Source organism: Vigna umbellata, chromosome 1 (assembly GCF_029865625.1).
Source record: "Vigna umbellata cultivar VRB3 chromosome 1, Vumbellata_1.0, whole genome shotgun sequence".
In the NCBI taxonomy this organism is placed as follows: domain Eukaryota; kingdom Viridiplantae; phylum Streptophyta; class Magnoliopsida; order Fabales; family Fabaceae; genus Vigna; species Vigna umbellata.
In genome coordinates this window covers 109,488,819-109,509,577 of record NC_142165.1, presented here as the reverse complement: position 1 = coordinate 109,509,577, position 20,759 = coordinate 109,488,819, and the positions used below count along the sequence as shown (strand labels likewise).

The 20,759-nt window shown below is 33.1% G+C and overlaps 4 protein-coding genes across 4 annotated transcripts; 1 reads left to right on the top strand and 3 right to left on the bottom strand.

Annotated features, from left to right (window-relative positions):
- The first annotated feature begins 1,392 nt into the window (after positions 1-1,392).
- Positions 1,393-5,818, top strand: RBP45B (RNA-binding (RRM/RBD/RNP motifs) family protein). The gene is made up of 6 exons (XM_047308264.2): positions 1,393-1,784; positions 2,245-2,716; positions 4,873-4,928; positions 4,998-5,128; positions 5,226-5,322; positions 5,416-5,818. Exons 1-6 carry the CDS (start codon positions 1,524-1,526, stop codon positions 5,590-5,592), a joined length of 1,194 nt encoding a protein of 397 aa, XP_047164220.1. The 5' UTR covers positions 1,393-1,523; the 3' UTR covers positions 5,593-5,818.
- A 1,174-nt stretch (positions 5,819-6,992) lies between these two features.
- Positions 6,993-9,360, bottom strand: LOC124833717 (uncharacterized). The gene is made up of 2 exons (XM_047308263.2): positions 9,179-9,360; positions 6,993-8,543 (listed from the first exon to the last, which is right to left on the bottom strand). Exon 2 carries the CDS (start codon positions 8,499-8,501, stop codon positions 7,176-7,178), a length of 1,326 nt encoding a protein of 441 aa, XP_047164219.1. The 5' UTR covers positions 8,502-8,543; positions 9,179-9,360; the 3' UTR covers positions 6,993-7,175.
- Positions 9,361-11,862: 2,502 nt separating this feature from the next.
- Positions 11,863-12,448, bottom strand: LOC124833709 (uncharacterized). The gene has a single exon (XM_047308249.2). The coding sequence runs from the start codon at positions 12,315-12,317 to the stop codon at positions 11,982-11,984; it is 336 nt and encodes a 111-aa protein (XP_047164205.1). The 5' UTR covers positions 12,318-12,448; the 3' UTR covers positions 11,863-11,981.
- A 6,389-nt stretch (positions 12,449-18,837) lies between these two features.
- Positions 18,838-19,419, bottom strand: LOC148207093 (uncharacterized). The gene has a single exon (XM_088116338.1). The coding sequence runs from the start codon at positions 19,395-19,397 to the stop codon at positions 19,116-19,118; it is 282 nt and encodes a 93-aa protein (XP_087972464.1). The 5' UTR covers positions 19,398-19,419; the 3' UTR covers positions 18,838-19,115.
- Positions 19,420-20,759: the final 1,340 nt, after the last annotated feature.

Below are 20,759 nucleotides of genomic sequence, written 5' to 3'. Positions count from 1 at the left end.
GTATTTAATTTTTAATATTAAGCAATGAAATTTGCAAATTGGTAGAATATTAAGAATAGATATATTTGTATAATTTATTTTTAATGATTTATTTTGAATTGATTTAGTATTATTTGTGAATTCGATAACAAATAAAAATACTCATTAGACTAATTCAACAAATTGATATTTATATTTCTTCTGTGTTTTTATTAGGTATATTTGTTGGACGAGTCAAGATTTAAAAGTAAAATTACAAACAAATTTATATAAATATTGAATTTTAAGTGGTAAGAGTTGAAAAAAGTTTTCATAATTGGATTGAAAGACCCTTGTTTTTGCAATGTTACAAGTTTTTGTAGCAAATTAGGTTCTTTATTTTTATTCTTAGATTTAATAACATACATGTTTTTAACAACTTTTTTTTCTATAAAACTTTTATTATATTCTTCTTTAATTGTTTTTAATAGATTTCTAAACAATCCAATTAGAGTTTTTAACATTTTAATTTTTTTTAATAATCAATTATCTAAGTAATTAACTGATTATTGCAAAATATTTTTTATTTAAAAACAATTTCAAAGCAAAAGATAAAAAAAAAATAATGATACTTTGACAACATTTTTTTCACAATATTTTAACATCATTATTCTGTGATTAGTCGTGTTTATGATTATTATTATTGATTTTAGAGTAATTTTGAACCAATCATAGAATGACACGTAAATGATATTAAAATGTTGTCAAAAAATATTATTAAAGTATCATTATCCTAAAAAAAATCAAAGACTGTACTAAGTTCTGTACAAAAATCTATTTACCTAAGCTTTTTCAAAAAAACATACAAATCTTCATAAAAATCCTTTTACTAGATTATATTGACTTTGATTTTGTATTACTTCATCTTTTTATTAACAAAACTTCATTGCTTATTTTTTTTTTTTACTAACATAAACAATTTAATAAATAAATAAATGATTTTTATTATTTACTTGTATGACTTTTATTTATCATCAGAATATAGATATCAATATTTTCATCAATAATAAGTTCCTACTGTATTTCTTTCTAAATTGATTATCTATATTATATTATGTGCGTTATATATTATATATTATATTATTGAAGAGATTTTTAAAATTAAAATAATTATTTTATTAATTTGATTACTAAAATAACTATTTACAATAAATTCTAAAATTATTATATTTCTTTAAAAATTATAATAATAAGAATTTTATTAGTAAAAAATTAATAAAAATTATAATACATTTTCACGGGTAAATAAGTAAATAAATTTAAATATTTAGTTGTAATAAAAATATTGATATTAATAATAATAATTAAAAAAAAAAAGGTAAATAAATATCCGTGTTGAGAGACAGAAAGAAGGACACGCCACAAGGTTAGGGTTTGGGTCTCAACTACTCTTAAAAGCACAGTCTCACATTCATTATTGTGGTTGATCTCTTTCTCTCTCTGTGGTTCTCTCTATCTTTTTTTTCGCTGTGCTTGTCCATTGGAGAATTTTGAGGTTGAAGAAGATGATGCAGCCAGGACCCGGCATGGCCCAACAACCCAACCAGCAATATCCACAACAGCAGCAACAGCAACAACCCTACATGATGATGCCGCCGCAGCCGCAGCCCCCTCAGATGTGGGCCCCATCTGCCCAGCCTCCTCCGCAATCGGTGGCTCCTCCGCAGCCTACCAGCGCCGATGAGGTCCGAACCCTCTGGATCGGTGATTTGCAGTACTGGATGGACGAGAACTACATCTACACGTGTTTCGCACATACAGGCGAGGTATCTGTGCTTTTCCTTATTTTCGCTTTTCCCTTTTCAAATCGCCCTACACATCTTTGAATTTTATTTTTGATTTTTGGAATCTTGGTTAGATTTTAACTTGAAATTACTATGGTGTGGTGTTAGATTTAGAATATGTTGACATCAAATTAATCTTTTGTTTTTTGCGAGGGCAAATACTGTCGATCCTATAAATAAATTATGTGGAAAAAATATGATGTATTCTTTTGAAAGGTGTAGATTTCAGAGATTTTAAATAGAGATTTGCGTTTTCTGTTGTTAATATATTATTTTTTTAATTATGAATCTGAGTTTTTGATGATTGCATATTCTGGGGCAGATTTGATTGGTTCAGATGAATGTTATTGCATGTAAGCAAGTAAAACTAATGTTTAGAAGCTTGTTGGTGTTTCAAGGTGATTCTGAATGTTGGTTACTGAAATATGGTATTTGCTTGCAGGTGGCTTCGGTTAAAGTCATTCGGAACAAACAAACTAGTCAATCGGAGGGATATGGGTTTATTGAATTTACCAGTCGTGCTGGTGCGGAGAGAATCCTTCAAACATACAACGGAACCATTATGCCAAATGGTGGTCAGAACTTCAGATTGAACTGGGCTTCGTTTAGTGCAGGGGACAGGCGTCATGATGACAGCCCGGATCACACTATATTTGTTGGAGACCTGGCTGCAGATGTTACAGATTATCTTCTGCAAGAGACATTTCGGGCTCGGTATCCCTCCGTTAAGGGTGCCAAAGTTGTAATTGATAGGCTTACTGGTCGTACAAAGGGTTATGGTTTTGTTAGGTTTGGAGATGAGAGTGAACAGGTTAGGGCTATGACTGAAATGCAAGGGGTTCTTTGTTCAACAAGACCCATGCGAATTGGACCTGCCTCTAATAAAAATCCTAGCACCCAGTCCCAGCCAAAAGGTATGTCTCTTTCATAGTTGTCTTGTACTTGTCATTTTGATGCAAATATCTGCCAATGTGTTGCTTAAATATAATTTAGATCTGTTTTTCTTTCAGATGCATACTTTTGGTCTGTTATTGAATATTGATACATTTATACTACTGGTTGGATTCAGTTCTTTAATTCTTTAGTTATCTAGTTTGTGTGTATCCCAGATGTTTTAATTTACATTTCTTTTCAGTTACACTCTTGAAGAATTGCAGTCCAAACACATTTCTTCCTGTAATTTCCTTTAAAAATTTGGGCTAAGTAAATGATATTAAATAATAAAATCTTATAGAACTCCCATTGTCTCAAAGCAGGGTGCTAAGAGGCTCTGTCATCTCGGAGCCTGGAACTGATTTCAGCTGAAATGGTTACCATTTTAGTCCATGGCCTTGTGTAGGTCAGTTATCTGTTTATGTATTGCCCATTATTTTTTGTGGCATTTTCTTTTCTGCCTCTAATTACGTATATTTTCTTTTCTTTTCATTTTGTTGCTTGGCTTTTTTAGCCAAATTACTTATGCAACTATTCAAATTACTTTCATATCCGTCCTCCATTCTTGCTCCTTGTTCCTTTAGCTTTACTCCTTTGACATTACTTAAAGAACTGTATCTTTGAGTTTCTGTTTTAGCTTTCCCTTCTTTAGGAAGTCTTTTGTACTTTCTACTTTCTTTTCTTCATCTATCTGTCGCTATTAATTCAAGTTTCCAACCTAGTTCACAAGGAATACCTTGGGATACGGTGGTTAGTGCTTTGGTTTTGTAGAAATGCACTCTGCCAGATGGTTTTCCATTTTTTGTTGTCACAAGGCAAGGTCTGTCGCCATTCTTTCTAAATTTCTCAGCACATATGCTATTAAAGTTATAATTTACTCTATATTGCTTAGTCCTTTTGGAAGACCCATTGGAGTTGAAGTTATAATTTACTCTATTACTTAATTCTTTGGGAACCAATCTATTAAAATGTCAAAATGTTAAATGACCTGTGAAGTTTTCTATATTGTGTAGTAACAAGCATTTGACAGCTTCCTAGTTTATTCTTATTTTAGTTTATATGGAAAACCACGATATGTGTGTATCTTAAATACTATAATTTTTACAAGAAACTATATATATATATATATATATATATATATATATATATATATATATATATTAAAATGTTAAATGACTTGTGAAGTTTTCTATATTGTGTAACAAGCATTTGACAGCTTCCTAGTTCATTCTTATTTTAGTTTATATGACAAACCACGATGTGTGTGTATCTTAAATACTATCATTTTTACAAGAAACTATATGTGTATATATAATATATGTATGTATGTATGTATAGATGGATAGATAGGGAGACATTCTCATTGAGAGAGACTGGTGTCCATTTTGTTTGTCACATTGTCCGTAGTATTTGCATTCTGTAAGGCCAATAGTTTTACCGTTGCAGTGTATTGACAAGTATTTATGTTGAATTTTCTCATGGAATTATTTGAATCCATGATTTAGTTCAATGTCAGATTTTGTTCATGTCAGAATGTTTTATCATATTTGGATAGTTAGAGAGAGGGAGGGAAACTTCATCATTTTCTACATTCCCTTTGCATTGTAACCCTTTCTGATGAATTTTCTCATGAAATTATCTGAATCCATGGTTTTTTTTTTAATTTCTGATCATATTTATGTCATTGAATAGTTTTTCCATATTTTAATATTTATGGTTCTGGGCATGTTATTTGCTTCTCAAATTGCTATTTTCCCCTGTACATGTACTTGTTAATTGAAAATGAGGTAGATTTTGTGCTTCTGAATGATGGTGCATTTCTAATAGTGTAGTGTGGCGAAAGTTTGTGGTGCATGCTAAGGCACCTGTAATTTGTTGCTTGTGGAATTGGTATATATAATTGCATGTTTATCGAATGAATCGTATAGAGTTGAGTATGGGATATTTGAAATTTCATCCTGAATGTATCAACATTATGTTGAAAATTCGTACCTCCATAAAAAGGATGTGCCTTTTGTCTTTGAAAACTCAAAGTATTTTGTCTTTATCTTTTTTTGGTGTCTTTTTCCGCGGACTGCTTCCAGAATTTTTGTTTAATAATGTTACCCATCTTTTTACTTGTACTTTGAACATGCAGCATCATATCAGAATCCTCAAGGGGCACAGAACGAGCATGATCCAAATAATACAACTGTGCGTACTTCTTTGCAATATAGAAACTGCTCTTCTTTGTTCTTGTTCATGACCCTAGTTTAATTGCAGATTTTTGTCGGCAATTTGGATCCTAATGTTACCGATGACCATTTGAGACAAGTTTTTGGGCAGTATGGAGAGTTAGTTCACGTGAAGATTCCAGCTGGCAAGAGATGTGGATTTGTCCAATTTGCGGACAGGTAATTTAATCATTGAAGTAATTTATATTTATCTTGTTAACTTGTCTAAATGCAGTGTCCTCTGATTGTGCCGTGATTTTTCGTGTTTATGCATCAGGAGCTGTGCAGAAGAAGCTTTGCGGGTTTTAAACGGCACACTTTTGGGTGGACAAAATGTTCGGCTTTCATGGGGCCGAAGTCCTTCAAACAAACAGGTAAGCAATGTTACTGAACTGTGGTCATTCTGTTATGCTTTATCCTTGTTAATTGATTTTTATAATGAATTTTGGTTTTCGTGGATGACTCAGGCCCAACCAGATGCAAATCAGTGGAATGGCAGTGGTGGTTACTATGGATATGCTGCGCAGGGTTATGAAAATTATGGTTATGCTCCTGCTGGACAAGATCCCAATATGTATGGCAGTTATCCGGGCTACGCAAATTACCAACCTCCTCAGCAACAACAGCAAATAGGATATAGCTAAGCAAGTTCTGCCCCAATTTTCCGTTTTCTTCTGTAATCCTATCCTATCTATGATACTCGTTTTGGTTCTTACTCTAATTGTCTCATTGAGAACAAACTTGGCTCATCTTTTACCTTCCTATCATTGCTATTAGCATTAAACATTCTATGCGAACTTTTATTTTGTACCCATTAAATATTGCTTGCTGAGTACCTTGATGTTTATGCATCTGGTGAACCCTTCCACATTTGATACTCCTATTAATTATTTGTAATACAGAATATTAAGCGGGTGGCATATTGTGTATGTAGCGTACGATGCATTGTCGCGTATTGAGCTTGCTCTGGCGTGAAAGAGAGATGCAGTGTGTAATGAATTTTTAAATAACATAAAAAATGATAAATGCTAACAATTTGATAACATGGTGGAAGGAATGTTGCATTTCTGAACATATTACATGTCATCTAGTTGCATCTATTGACAAAATGAATTTTGGTCTTCAATTTAACTTTTTTGCATTAAAAAAATCACCGAAGCGATCTTACAAATTATGAAAAATAGTTTGTGTTGAATGTTATTGAAATTAAATAATTAAATATTTTAATAAATGATTAATATTTTAGAGATCACCTGAATTTATTATTTTGGATGATACTTCACAATGAAAACAGGTTGAGTTTTGTCAAATGATAGTAGTATTCTAATGAAAATTAAATGTATTGCTCAACCTTTGAAAAACAGATAATTAGTCTCGTGTTTTACGTTCGTTGGTAGTGTATTTGGATTTTAGTTGAAACATTTAAATTAATTTGGTTCTCATTGAAATCTGCGTAAATATAATTGATACATATTTCCAATTAATGGTATTTTTTTTTCTGTTGAGGTTAATCTACCCTAATTTATTAACCGAAATCTAAACGCTTTTGTAGTGTTTGTTCTCGGTGCAAGGTGTCATTTTATAAGTTCCAATGAAGTATTTTTGGTGAATTTACATTGATAGAAAAGTTGATTGACATAAATTTAAGCTGATGTTTTTTGAAGAATTTTTACATTTGTCCTTCGCGAAATAGCGAGTATTTTTAATGACAATGCATATTTCTCTTGCCTCTGTTGAGGTACAGGATATCGCTTTACAAAGTTTCACCCGTAATTTTTTTGTCCATAGCAGAACCTCAAAGTTATAAATTAGAATATTTGTTTTCATACTCACTTTCTCTTTGTTCTTACCAAAAGTATCTCCATAAACAATGCTACTTTTAGCCAAACACTGACCCAATTGTTGATATTCATACAAGTGAAGAGTTCATAATTTGCAGGACCAACTGGCAACAAGTTATATTTCTTCGCATACCAAGAGCTCAGTAACAAGATTAAACTAAAAACAAATGGTAAGATTACGTAAAGACAGACCAAAAACAATGTTGAAAAGGAAACTCATTTATTAGGAAATGTGGCAGCAAAAACAGAAAGTAAAGCAGAGATTGTGACTCAAAAAAGATTAAGACTTGAAACTATAGATCTACATGTCTACAGACCCGATTTATTTTCCAGCCTAATTTCCAACTATGCTAGACAACCTTCTCCATATTTTCCAGCTAAAATTTTCAAGTGCCTGATCCAATCTGTTTGTCATATTCCATTGGATTAGCTAAAGCTTCAGTAGGTTGATTGAAATCCACTGTATTAATGTCTCCAAAAGAGCTATGGTTCTGGGGACCACTCCTCCCCCACAAATCATGTCCTTCATATGAAAATTTGGACTCAGAAGGAACAAATTTACCAATCCCTTCAGATGGCATGGATTCAGGTTCGCTGGCCACAAGTGCATGGTTTGATCCCACAACAGGAATATCGACATCAGTATTCGGTCTTCCACTAGAATTTGAGCTGTCAACATTACTTAAAGTCTCAATTGCAAGCTCTGCCTTTGTATCTTCTAGCACATCAGTTTTTGGCAACTCCTGCTTCTCCTCGAAGTAGTTAACAATTTTACTAGTTTGTTCAGATGGCGAGACTTCAGGTTCAGTACATAGAGGGATCAGGTTGAATTCAATATTTGATATATTTGGTTCTCCACGAACCACCTCATTCAGATGATGTACACAAGGAACAACCTGCTGTCCAGTTCCGATCTCCTTATTGGTGTTGTCAATTGATGGAACCAGGTTGATGAGTTCAGATGCCGCTTCTGAGTCTTTTGTTTCTCCACCATCCATATCAGATTCTTTTACCTGTGTGTAGGCATCAAGTTCATGAAGTGTTTCATCTTGTTTGATCGTTTTGTCATGATCAAACTCTGACATGATAGACGTGGACTGATTCACATGTCTAGGTTCAGATGTCCCCTGTGGAATTCCTCCACTGGAAATTGAAATGGCTATCAAAGTAGAGGCAGATTGATTCTCAGGTACTTCTGAGATGCTAGAATGAATATCAGTTGGTGGCACTAGCTCTTCAGACACAGGTACCCGTAATTCTGGCTCAAAAGGTTGTTTGTTGAATTGTACCGATGAGGGAACAGAAGAGCCATGTATCTCTGCATGTGGGTTAACAACTGGAATATGAATCTCTTTCCTTTTGATCATTTTGACATGTGGAGCCACGTCGTTTTCTACAGAAACAGGTGAAAAGTGACCTGGTACAAACACTAGGCCTCTTAAAACAGCATCAGTGTTTGCTACCTTAACATTAAGAAGATATCCAGCATTAAAAGTTCCTTCAATGACACCACTAACTAACTTCCCTACCATTTCATCGTCACAATCATTAGTTGTACCAGTTGTTTGGCTGGAGTACAACACATTGTCAGAATCAGGAATTACAGCTACATTCTCCCCTTGAACTGCACTTCCTTCTTTTCTTGGTCGACCACGTTTTCGTTTCACTGGAACATTTAAAGGAGTACCTAATCCATGATTCTGTTGGTTCATCTTCCAGAATGCCAATTACAGAGTTCTCTCTAGAAAATATATCTGAAAAAGAGAGAAATGTTATTCTTTGACCAAATAAAGTATGTCTGATTTCCAACATTCCCTAATCGTAATGCTGGATAAAATCAACAAGTGAATTTAAAAGAAAAGTATGATTGCCCAGAAACACTAATTCCTTCCTTTGAAAAAAAAAACAAGAAAGAAAAGAAAATGTAAGTATTTCAGCACCTGAACAAACAAATTTCCTAATGGGAAAAGTTAAACATTGTTTTCTTATGCAGCAGACAAAACAATTCAAAACTTCAAGGGCAGAGACATTCTCACAATATTTTAACAGTTGTTAAGCGATGTTATCATTTAAATGAGATCAATATGGCAATGGTTCATACGCAAGAATTATTAAATTTTACAATTTCTAAATAACTTATATACGCTCTGAAATTAAAATAACATTGTAGAAAATAGTTGTTGGATTCAAGGTATTCATAATGCATGTGTAATAACATGTAAGCTAGTGCGAATGCAGGAGCAGTTGTTCTAACTTGGATCAAACCCCTAAAATAGCAACGGAACAGATTTACAGAGTAGCAAAAATAAAAAAAATAAATTTGATTCTCGAACATCGCAGAAAAGGAAAATTGTAAAATGCAGCGTAAAAGAAAGCATGGAAAACTCACAGATGGGTTAGGGCTATGGGGGCGAAATGGGATGGATATAATGAACGACAAAAACTGTAACTTTTGTGGCTATGGCGAGGAAACGAATGTTGTCGCCTTTAATATATTATTTAAAACAAAAAACGAAAAAGACAAAAGAAAGAGAGAAAAGAAAGTGAAGAGTGTTGGATTGGATCTATCTCTGTTGGACTTTCTTTCCAACACCAACCTTGCGCAGAACAAAAACTCCACACGTGGTTGGTTAATAATTTTTTGCTATCGTCAGAGTGATAGTTTCCATATGGTTATTTCTTAATTTCCTTATTATAATAAATAAAATGTAAATGTTTTATTAATATGTAAATGTAAATGTTTTATTATAATATATAGTAATAATAATAATAATAATAATGTATTTATGACCTAAACAAAGTTTTTTATTAAATAGAAATGATAATCTTAAACATTATATTAAAAAATATTGTTTTAAAAAAATTTCAAAGGTAATTTGTAAATTATAAATTAGAATAAAATAAAATTTTAAATTTTATTTTTAATAGGATATTATTTTATTAAACTTTAGTAGTAATAAATTATATAAAATCATAGTTGATTGCTTTTTATCTTTTATTTAAATATTCACTATATTTATGTCATTTATTTAAAAGGGTTAAATATGTTTTTAGTCCCTAAACTATTGGTCGTCTCTGGTTTTCGTCCCTCTTTCAAAATAAGGTACAATTTGGTCCTCATTCTTTTCGAAACTTTGGTTTTAGTCCTCGAAAACTAACACCGTTAAAAATGTGATGACGTGGCTAACGGTAGACTTACACACGACTTTTTTTTAGTGTTTCTCACCTTTTCTCCCCTTCTCTCTCTTGGACCCATCTTCCACCCAGAATATTGTATGGTTTTAGATTGGTTTTTTTTGGACGTCAGTTTTTAAAATACCAAAACATATTTCAGAAAATGACATTAGTATAATAAAAATATATATTTCATAATAAAAGAATATATATTTGTTTAGTTTAATAAAATCTTAAAAATATTGTTAAATCAAATATTGTAATTCTTTTAATTTTAAACTAACATAAACAAATGGCTTTGGCCAATATATATTTTAATTTAAGTAGTAATCTATCTATCTATATATATATATATAACAAAGTTTCTAAAAGAATGAGAACCAAATTGTATCTTATTTTGAAAGAGGGACGAAAACCAGAAACGACCAATAGTTTAGGGACTAAAAACATATTTAACCCTATTTAAAATAAAAATAATTTCTTCATTAAAAATTTTAATTTAGTATAAATTTGCAATCGGACTGAATTAATGCTTAACCTAAACCACTCAAATTGACTAACTAATTAAATTAAAAGTTCGAATATAAATTTGAATTATATTTAATTGGTCTAATTAGATTCGAATCTATAAAATCTGATTATTCTAACCTCAACTTTTATATTTTGATTTTCTCATTTAGTGTGCTTTTGTTTTGATTTCATATTGTTAAAATAAATTAGATGGGGGAAGCGTATTTGTCTTTCTATATGTTTTTTACTTCTAAAATATTTATTTTAAAAGTAAACTATATTGTCCATATAAAAAAATTAAATCTGTACTGATATATAATAATGTGTTTTCAAAATAAATTATGCTTTGTGTTAATATTTTATCTATATATTTTGTCATCAACAGTGTTTTCAAAGTTTGCAACATCACTGACAGTGTTGTATTTGTATAATAATAAGCTTTGTTAATTCAAATAGAAATGGAGATAAACTTACGCAATTATTTCCATTCTTTTAAAGTTGAGGGTTTCACGATTTGCTAACAATTAATTTATTAATTGAATAAGTAATCGGCAGTCCCTCTACACACCAAAACTGCAAAAGTTTCGTCATATAATAATAATATCAAACACCAAAACCCGAGTGTGCCAAGTCGACCAGGTCATATATTTCTGTTTTACTGCTATCTTATCTCCAAATGAAGCTGTTCATGAATGCTGCGTCTGCATTAAAAATAAATACATATATGTTCTCTCAGTTTTATTATCTATATATATATATATATATATATATATATATATATATATATATGTTTTTATACACTTGACTCAATTATTGATTTATTTTAGTTTTCTATATAGAATTTATTCAAAAGACTTAGTTACAAAAAGATTAATTGTTTACTCACTTTACTCGATTGTGAATTTTAAGTCTAATTCAATCTCACAAAATCGACTTGTAAAGTGAGATTTGGACTCTCTTTTATATATTATAATTTGACTTGTAGAACTTTCAACACCTTTTCTAAAAAAAGATGCTTGGAACTATTCTCATAGTAAACATAGGTTAATGATTTCGAAACAAAATATATTCTACACATAATGTTTAAAGATAAAATCAATTCATAGTGTACAAGTGGATGCAAATCTCGTCGTACAAGTTAGGCTTAAAGTTCATTTTTAATACGTGAAAGTTCCACATTGACTAGATATAAGATCAATTCATAATTTATAACTGGGTATAATCCTCACTCTAAAAACTGATTTTATGAAATTGAGTTAGACTTAAAGTCTATTTCTAACACCTAATATAAGAAATTAAACAATTAGATTAATTACTAACAATTTAATCGGCTTCATCACCAAAAGGAAACTTTTAACTTTGATATGGTTTCAAACACAAGTACCTATATTCAGAAGCAGAGATAACCAACTGAAACACAAATCCTATCAATCTCTATCTATTATTTTTCTATATACAACACAATCACTGTATAGAAAAACCTTCTCATGCAAGCCTTGAGGAATTAATCAAGTGGCCTCAGGAATACTCTCTAGCATGGGCATCCACAATCTGTGACCAGCATCATCATTTCTGGCTTTTATCAAGCGAAGCAGAACTTGTTCTGCAGAAGCTCTCTGCTGTTGTTGTTTATCAAAAAGTTCTGCCAACTCCTTCTTTGATATCCTTATCTTCACTTTCCCACTCGCATCAGGAGAAACTCTCAGCGTTTGCATAAGCTTCTCCTTCTGCCCTTTTCCTAAACTCAACTCATCACCTTTTCCAAATTCCTTCTTCGACTTCAAATCGCTCCAGTCCTCGCCGTCCCACTCCATTGACGATGCAGGTTTTACACAGTTTCCCATATTTTGATAGATGATTGCTTAAAACTGTTCAAGTGTATGATGTCTTTGATCAACAAACGAAGCTAGTACGTATATATTTTAGAAAAAAAATGAAGAGTGTGATGAGAGATTTGTGAGGTTTTGATGATAGCTATATATATATATAGTAAATGGAAATATTGGATAATGGGAACAGTGATGTTATTATATATATAGTTGTGAGCTCAGACACGGAAAGCTGGATCGGGTCTGATTGTTGTCCATGGCAGCCAAAAAGGTGGCTTTATTGACCAAATAGGTAGGTTTTGTTGTGAGTGTGTGAAATGAAAATGAGATTTAGCATCTTTAGGAGTCACTGACCAAAGTGACTGTCACTCTATGTCACTTTGTTTTATTAAATGCATGAAATTGCTGTTTCTATTTTTCTAATTTAATAATATATTCCTTTTTGCTTTAAATATGTCTATCTGTGATGCCACCTTATTAATAAAAATTAATTTCTTCAGATCATCCCAAGTTTGTACTTAGTGTTTGATGGTTTTGCTAAACCCAAACTAGTCACTTCATAGTTTTTTAAACTCATATTTTATGGGAAATAAATATCAATATATATATCTAATCGATTTGTTAATAAATATTTTATTTATTTATTTTGGCATAGTTATAATTAAGATGGTGAAAGAAATTATTTTCTATTGAGATTTACATGGAGTTTATATATCCAGTATGCACGGAGAAGGAAGTGATTTATTCATTTTAATTGAAAAGAAGTTAAAATATTGTTTAATAAAATGTGTAGATAGATATTATTATGCCAAATAAATTGTTATTATTTTGAGAATATTTTATAATATTAATTACTTAAAGATTTGCTAAATTAATAGCTTGTTAAAATCATAGCTTGTCATTTGCAAGGGAAAACCTGACTTATCTTTTATATTTTGTATATATGTTTCATCAATCATGGATGATTTTCTACACATATGTCTTTCCATAAATCTCTTCAAATGACTTTTTCACAAATAAATAATTGTTACACTAGAGTCCATATATATATATATATGTAGAATTTTACTTGGTATTTAAGAGTGAGAAAAAACAATATATTAAATTTTACCATGTTGACCAGAATGATTATTGAGAATCACTGTTGATTCTCTTAACTGTTTTTCAACAGTTAACTTATTTTGTGTGTCTGTTCGGTTTTTCTCCCCTTTCATGGAATCCTGTATATATAGGGTTCCTTCCCCCTTTTTCCCTTAACGTCAATGTATTCAGACTTTATTACTTTTAACAGAATAAAGAAATATTCAGTTTGCATTACTTACCGTTTTCCGATCTACATTTTCTTCTTCTGGTGCTCCGGCCACCACCGCTTCAGGCCGCCGTTGAGGGAGTCGCCGTTCCCTTCCACCTTCATCGCCTCTCGCTCTCCGTCTCATCTTTCTCTCTCTCGATATTTCTTTTCTGCGTTATGCCACGCACGCAACCCACTTTCAGATTAACATGCCATATGGGCCAGGAAAGGAATTGGGCCACCAACGTTGCAAGTGCACAGTGCTGGGCCTGTTCTAATATGGTATCAGAGCAGGTCTAAGTGCCTGCTCTGCTTCCGTTCATCACTCTGATCGTTCTTGTTTTTTTTCTTGGGCCCTCTTGGTGGTTTCTTTATTCCACCATGGAACAATTTGAACCAGCAACCAATCCTGCCAGTCCCTACTATTTGCACCCAGGAGAAAATCCTGGGCTCACTCTGATCACTCAAGTGCTAAACGAAAATAATTACTCATCCTGGAGCAAGAGCTTAAGGAGAGCCTTACTGTCAAAGAATAAACTGAAGTTTGTTGATGGTTCCATAAAAAGACCCCAAGAAAGTGATCCTGCCTATGACGCCTGGGAAAGATGCAATGTTATGATTTTGTCCTGGATAACTAAAACTTTGTCCCCCCACATTGCCGAGAGTGTGATTTACATTGAGGAGGCTAAAGAGCTATGGGATGAACTCAAAGAAAGGTTCTCTAAGGGAGATTACTTCAAAATCTCTGACCTATTGCAAGAAATACATTCTATTCGACAAGGTGATAGGGGGGTGAGTCAATTTTTCACAGATTTAAAGATATTGTGGGAAGAACTTGAGTCTTTAAGGCCTATACCCACTTGCACTTGTGCCACTCCATGTAGCTGCGATTTGTCCAGAATTTCTTTGAAATACAGAGAAGCTGAGCATGTAATATGCTTTCTGAAAGGTTTAAACGACTCTTACAACACTGTCAAGACTCAGATACTCTTGATGGATCCTCTTCCCAATGTTAACCGTGTCTTTTCTCTCATTATCCAACAAGAAAGGCAAGAAAAACAAATCTCCACAGAGGTTAAGACTCTAGCTAATGTTACAGGAAGAAATGGTCAATGGAAACCTGACCAGAATTGGAAAAATCAAGGAAGAAGTGCTGAGAACCAAGGAAGGGGAACTGTTTCCCGTGGTCAAGGCAGAGGAAGGGGAAGAAATCCCAATTATGGGAAACAATGTTCTTACTGTAACAAAATGAATCATACCATAGACGAATGTTATTCCAAACATGGGTATCCTCCTTGGTACAAGAAGGAAGACAAAAGAAATGAATGGTCAAGTGCAAATGCTTGTCAGAACAACACTGATTCTGAAGAAACCCAGAAAATTCAAAAAGTCAGTAATGGAAACAATTTCAGTTCTCTCACGCCAGAACAGATGCAAAAACTCCTCAAAATGATAGACAAAATTGATGACATCCCCACACACAACATCAATCAGGTTCAAAGAAATGAAACTGAGAATGAACAAGGTATTTTTTCTTGGATTGTTGATACTGGTGCTACTGACCATGTTACTCACAGTAAAAACAATTTTATTACCTTCTACAAGATCAAGCCTATTTCTATAAAACTACCAAATAATACTATACTGATTGCTGAACATGCTGGAACTGTACAATTTGCCAAAGATTTTACTATTTTCAATGTTCTCTATATACCAGATTTCTGTTTTAATTTGATATCTGTGCAAAGACTTATCAAGGATATGAATTGCAGCCTAACTTTTTCTTCTAAGCATTGTCAGATCAAGGAAAATCACACTTTGAGGACGATTGGATATGCTAAATCATGGAATGGGCTCTATTATCTACAAGTCTTACCTAAATCTATTCAAAACAATATCTCAAAAGGTGTTTTCTCTTGTAAAAGTGTTGATATTAACCTGTGGCACCTTAGACTAGGACACCCAGGACATAGAACAATGAAGCACATATGTGAGAGTTTTCCATATATCAAATCTGATGATAATTTTGTTTGTGATACATGCCACTTTGCCAAACAACACAAGTTACCTTTTCCTAAGAGTATTTCTGCTACTAATGAAAGTTTTGAAACTATACACTGTGATATATGGGGACCTCTAAATACTATTTCTGTTCATGGTCATAGATATTTTCTCACGATTGTTGATGACTTCACTAGACATACGTGGATTTTCCTAATGAACAACAAGGGACAAACAAGAGATTTATTACAAAATTTTGTGATAAAAATCAAGAACCAGTTTAATAAAATGATTAAGAACATCAGATCTGACAATGGACCTGAGTTCAAATGTGAAAGTTTCTATAATCTTCATGGTATTAATCATCAAACCAGCTGTGTTGAAACACCTCAACAAAATTCTATTGTTGAAAGAAAACACCGTCATATTCTTAATGTTACTCGCAGTCTTATATTTCAATCAAACATACCTAAAGGTTATTGGTCATATGCTGTTGGGCACGCTGTTTTCTTAATAAATAGAATGCCTTCACATATTCTCAACAATAAAACTCCCTATGACATGCTTTATGACAAATCTCCTGCTTATATAGATCTTAAGGTTTTTGGATGTTTATGCTTTGCTTCTACACTTGAAAATAGCAGAAACAAACTTGATTCCAGAGCTAGAAAAGGTGTTTTTCTTGGTTATAAGAGTGGTGTCAAAGGTTATACTGTTTTAGATTTAAATACAAAAGAGTTGTTCATAAGCAGAAATGTTATCTTTTATGAAAATGTCTTTCCTTACAACAACATGCAAGAAGACAGACAAGACAATGTCAGCAGTGAAGAGAAAACTGAATCTCTCAATGATCTTCTAAAAGACTCCTCCTATCCTTTAATTGAAAATAGCAATAACGAGTCTGATGACCAGGAAGGACAAGAACAAGCCTCTGCTAACAGAGACAACAACAACGACACTGAAGATCAAGAGAACCATATAAGCAGAAGATCCAACAGGCTCAGAAAGACTCCTGACTATCTAAAAGACTATGTTCATCAGGTTCATCAATCTTTATCCATTAAAAATACTTTTAAAACTGCCTATCCTATAAATAGTGTGTTAAATTGTAGCAATTTGTCTGCGAAATATTCAAAATACATCATGACTATTACTAATAACAAAGAACCCCAATCTTATACTGAAGCTAAAATCAAGGCTGAATGGAGAGAAGCTATGGATAAGGAAATCAAAGCTTTAGAAGAAAATCAAACCTGGACCCTAACTCAATTACCCCCTGGAAAATTCCCCATAGGATGCAAATGGGTGTACAAAATTAAATACAAAGCGGATGGTAGTATTGAGAGACATAAAGCCCGATTAGTTGCCAAGGGTTATACCCAACAGGAAGGAATAGACTATCTTGACACATTTGCCCCTGTAGCTAAACTTACTACTGTTAGACTTCTTATTGCTCTTGCTGCTTCAAATAATTGGTTTTTACACCAACTTGATGTTGATAATGCTTTCCTACATGGAGATTTAAATGAAGAAGTGTATATGCAATTACCCCCAGGTATGGATACTAGTAAAGAAGGTTTGGTCTGTAAGCTAAATAAGTCTTTATATGGTTTAAAGCAAGCCAGTAGGCAGTGGTTTGAGAAGTTATCTGCCTTTCTTATATCTGTGAATTACAGTCAATCCAAATCCGATCACTCATTGTTTACCAAAAGAACTGCTACTGGTTTTACTGCTCTACTTGTATATGTGGATGATATTGTGTTAGCAGGAAATTCTATGGAAGAAATAAACTGCATAAAGGAGCTTTTGCACAAAAGGTTTCGTATTAAGAATCTTGGAGAACTTAAATACTTCCTTGGACTTGAAGTGGCAAGATCCAAGAAGGGAATTCATCTATGTCAGAGGAAGTATGCCCTGGACATACTTGAGGAAACAGGGATGGAAGGTTGCAAGCCTTCTTCTACTCCCTTCCTAAAGGACACCAGCACTCTATACAAAGAGGACAACTATTTGACTGATCCTGAATCATATCGAAGACTGATAGGGAAGTTACTCTACCTTACTAATACCAGGCCAGATTTATGTTTTACTGTCAATCTTCTCAGTCAATTTATGCAAAAACCTACTCATTATCACTATCAAGCTGTTCAACATATACTAAGATATATAAAGTCCTCACCCTCTGAAGGTTTATTCTTTGCAGCTGATTCTCCAAAACAACTAAAGGCTTTTAGTGACTCCGACTGGGCCACTTGTCCTAACACAAGGAGATCCACCACAGGCTTTTGTGTTTTTCTTGGATCATCACTCATTTCCTGGAAATCTAAGAAGCAGAAGACTGTCTCCAGATCTTCCACTGAAGCGGAATACAGGGCCCTTGCTGCCACTGTATGCGAAATACAGTGGCTCCATTATCTTATACAAGACCTTCAAATTGAAGAATCTGGGGTTCCTGTTTTATATTGCGACAACAAATCGGCTCGCCACATAGCCCACAATCCAAGTTTCCACGAACGCACCAAGCACATAGAGCTTGATTGTCACGTGGTTCGTGAAAAACTCCAGGAGCGCCTTTTACATCTTCTCCCCGTCCGGTCCGAAGACCAACTTGCTGATATCTTCACGAAATTTCCGCATCGTGTCAAGTTTGGAACCATTATTCCCAAGCTTGGACTGGTAAACATACACTGTCCAGCTTGAGGGGAGGCTATTGAGAATCACTGTTGATTCTCTTAACTGTTTTTCAACAGTTAACTTATTTTGTGTGTCTGTTCGGTTTTTCCCCCCTTTCATGGAATCCTGTATATATAGGGTTCCTTCCCCCTTTTTCCCTTAACGTCAATGTATTCAGACTTTATTACTTTTAACAGAATAAAGAAATATTCAGTTTGCATTACTTACCGTTTTCCGATCTACATTTTCTTCTTCTGGTGCTCCGGCCACCACCGCTTCAGGCCGCCGTTGAGGGAGTCGCCGTTCCCTTCCACCTTCATCGCCTCTCGCTCTCCGTCTCATCTTTCTCTCTCTCGATATTTCTTTTCTGCGTTATGCCACGCACGCAACCCACTTTCAGATTAACATGCCATATGGGCCAGGAAAGGAATTGGGCCACCAACGTTGCAAGTGCACAGTGCTGGGCCTGTTCTAATAATGATAAATGAATAAGTCTTTTCGGTATGATTCCCTTCAATCATTGATCAGAAAACATAAGCCTCTTGTGTACCATAAAAAATAACTTTAATTATCTTAGAAATTGTGAAAACAGATGAAATATTTCTCTGCCTTTTTCTTTTTGACCAACCGAAAGATGACATAAATAAAACGGTGTCGTCCATGAAATTCATGTGAAACACAGATTCCAAGAAAGAAGACGTATTCTTGAATAATTTATCGACATGTATACTACTAACATATATTTTATTTTACTGGAAAAGGTTTTGAAAGAAAAATTATGCTCCATTTCTTGCTGATTTACTGATGAAAGCTTTGAGCAGTTTGATATTGATCTGATGAACAACTGGTCAAATAAGCTCAGAAATAGTCTCTAGCACAGGCCTCCACAATCTGTGAGCACCATCATTTTCTCTCGCCTTTCTCATTAAGCGAAGAAGAACTTGTTCAGCAGAAGCTCGCCCATCAACATCTTCCTGCTTATTCAACAATTCTGCCAACTCCTTCTTCGATATCGTTATCTTCACCTTCCCATTCGCGTCAGGAGAAACTCCCAGTGTTTCCATCAGCTTCTCCGGATGACCTTCATCAAACACCTTGCTTGATGAAGCTGCCTTGCAACAGTTTCCCATCCTTACAGATTAATTGCTTCAAATTCTTTGAGTATGTTGTATGTCAAGCTCTGTTATATTATTATATATAATCGGGAAATGGATAATGCGAATACTGTCCGTGGATTTTGGAAAGTTGAAGTTTTGATTAATTTATAATATAATTGCTGGTGAGGACACGGAGACGTAGATGGGGTCTCATTGTCGTGCATGGCATCCCGGAAAGATGGCTCCTTGACCAAAAATAGTATGGTCTTAAGCAATAACATGTGTATGTTCCCACCATTTATGATCTTTTGCTTCTACTATTGTTTCAAATAAAGGGGATGTATCATATCTTTTTGATTGCAAAACAAAATGAACATATTCAAGTTATGGGTCCTATTCTTCTTTTCTTCTCTCTCCGTCACAATCACCTCTTAATTTTTCTACACTTTTTTAAAGAATTAGATAATATTTCTATAGGTAAATAATATTTTTACTTTTCCTACTTAATTTAAATAATTTTATAGTTTAAAGTAAAATACTTTTTTATTGGTGTTGAATGGATTTGAAATAAAAAATTGGATATTGATGTATCCTTACCCTTTATTATACATATCAGGGATCCGTTTTGTTGGACCCAAATTCTGGTCTTTATTGCAAAGAATTTGTTTAACTCTCTTTTAAAACTTTGAGTCCCATTCATGCTATGACCAATAATTAATACGCCAACATCAAGAAAATAATAAATTTTACGTTAAAGATTTTTTTTTTTTACAAATATACAATGATCCAAAGAAGCCTTTTCATAATCGTGATTTATCATAAAAAAAAATTAAATTTTTTACATTTCCGTTTGAACTATTATACAAGCTCTTTTCAATTTGTAAATCAGTTTTTTCTTGTTTTTTTATTGTAAAACTTTAAGGTTATTCCATATAAATCTTTTCCTTTAAGTCACCATGAATAAAGGTTGTTTTCATATCAAGTTAACCAATTTCTAAATTTAAACTTGTTGTCAAACCCAATACAACTCTAACCGAAGATATTTTAATCATGGATGAAAATATCTCAAAATAAATCTTGTTCTTCTAACCAAGGCCGTTCATAACCAAAACTTTGCCTTTTACTTTAGTTGTGAGTTATTTTCTTCTGATTTCAATTTGAACACTTACTTATTTTTTAGTGCTATCTTGTCTTAAAGCAGCTTTACCAATTCAAAGGTGCGGTTCACGTGTACAAGGGTTTCATTTATTTTTACATGACTTTGTACTACTTGTCTTTTTCTTTATGCAACATAACTTCTTTGTAGCTTTCAGGTTCTTTAAAGGTACAAATCTTTTGTTCACTTATAGATGTTTATGAACTATAGATGTTTATGTTCACTTGAAAATATACAAA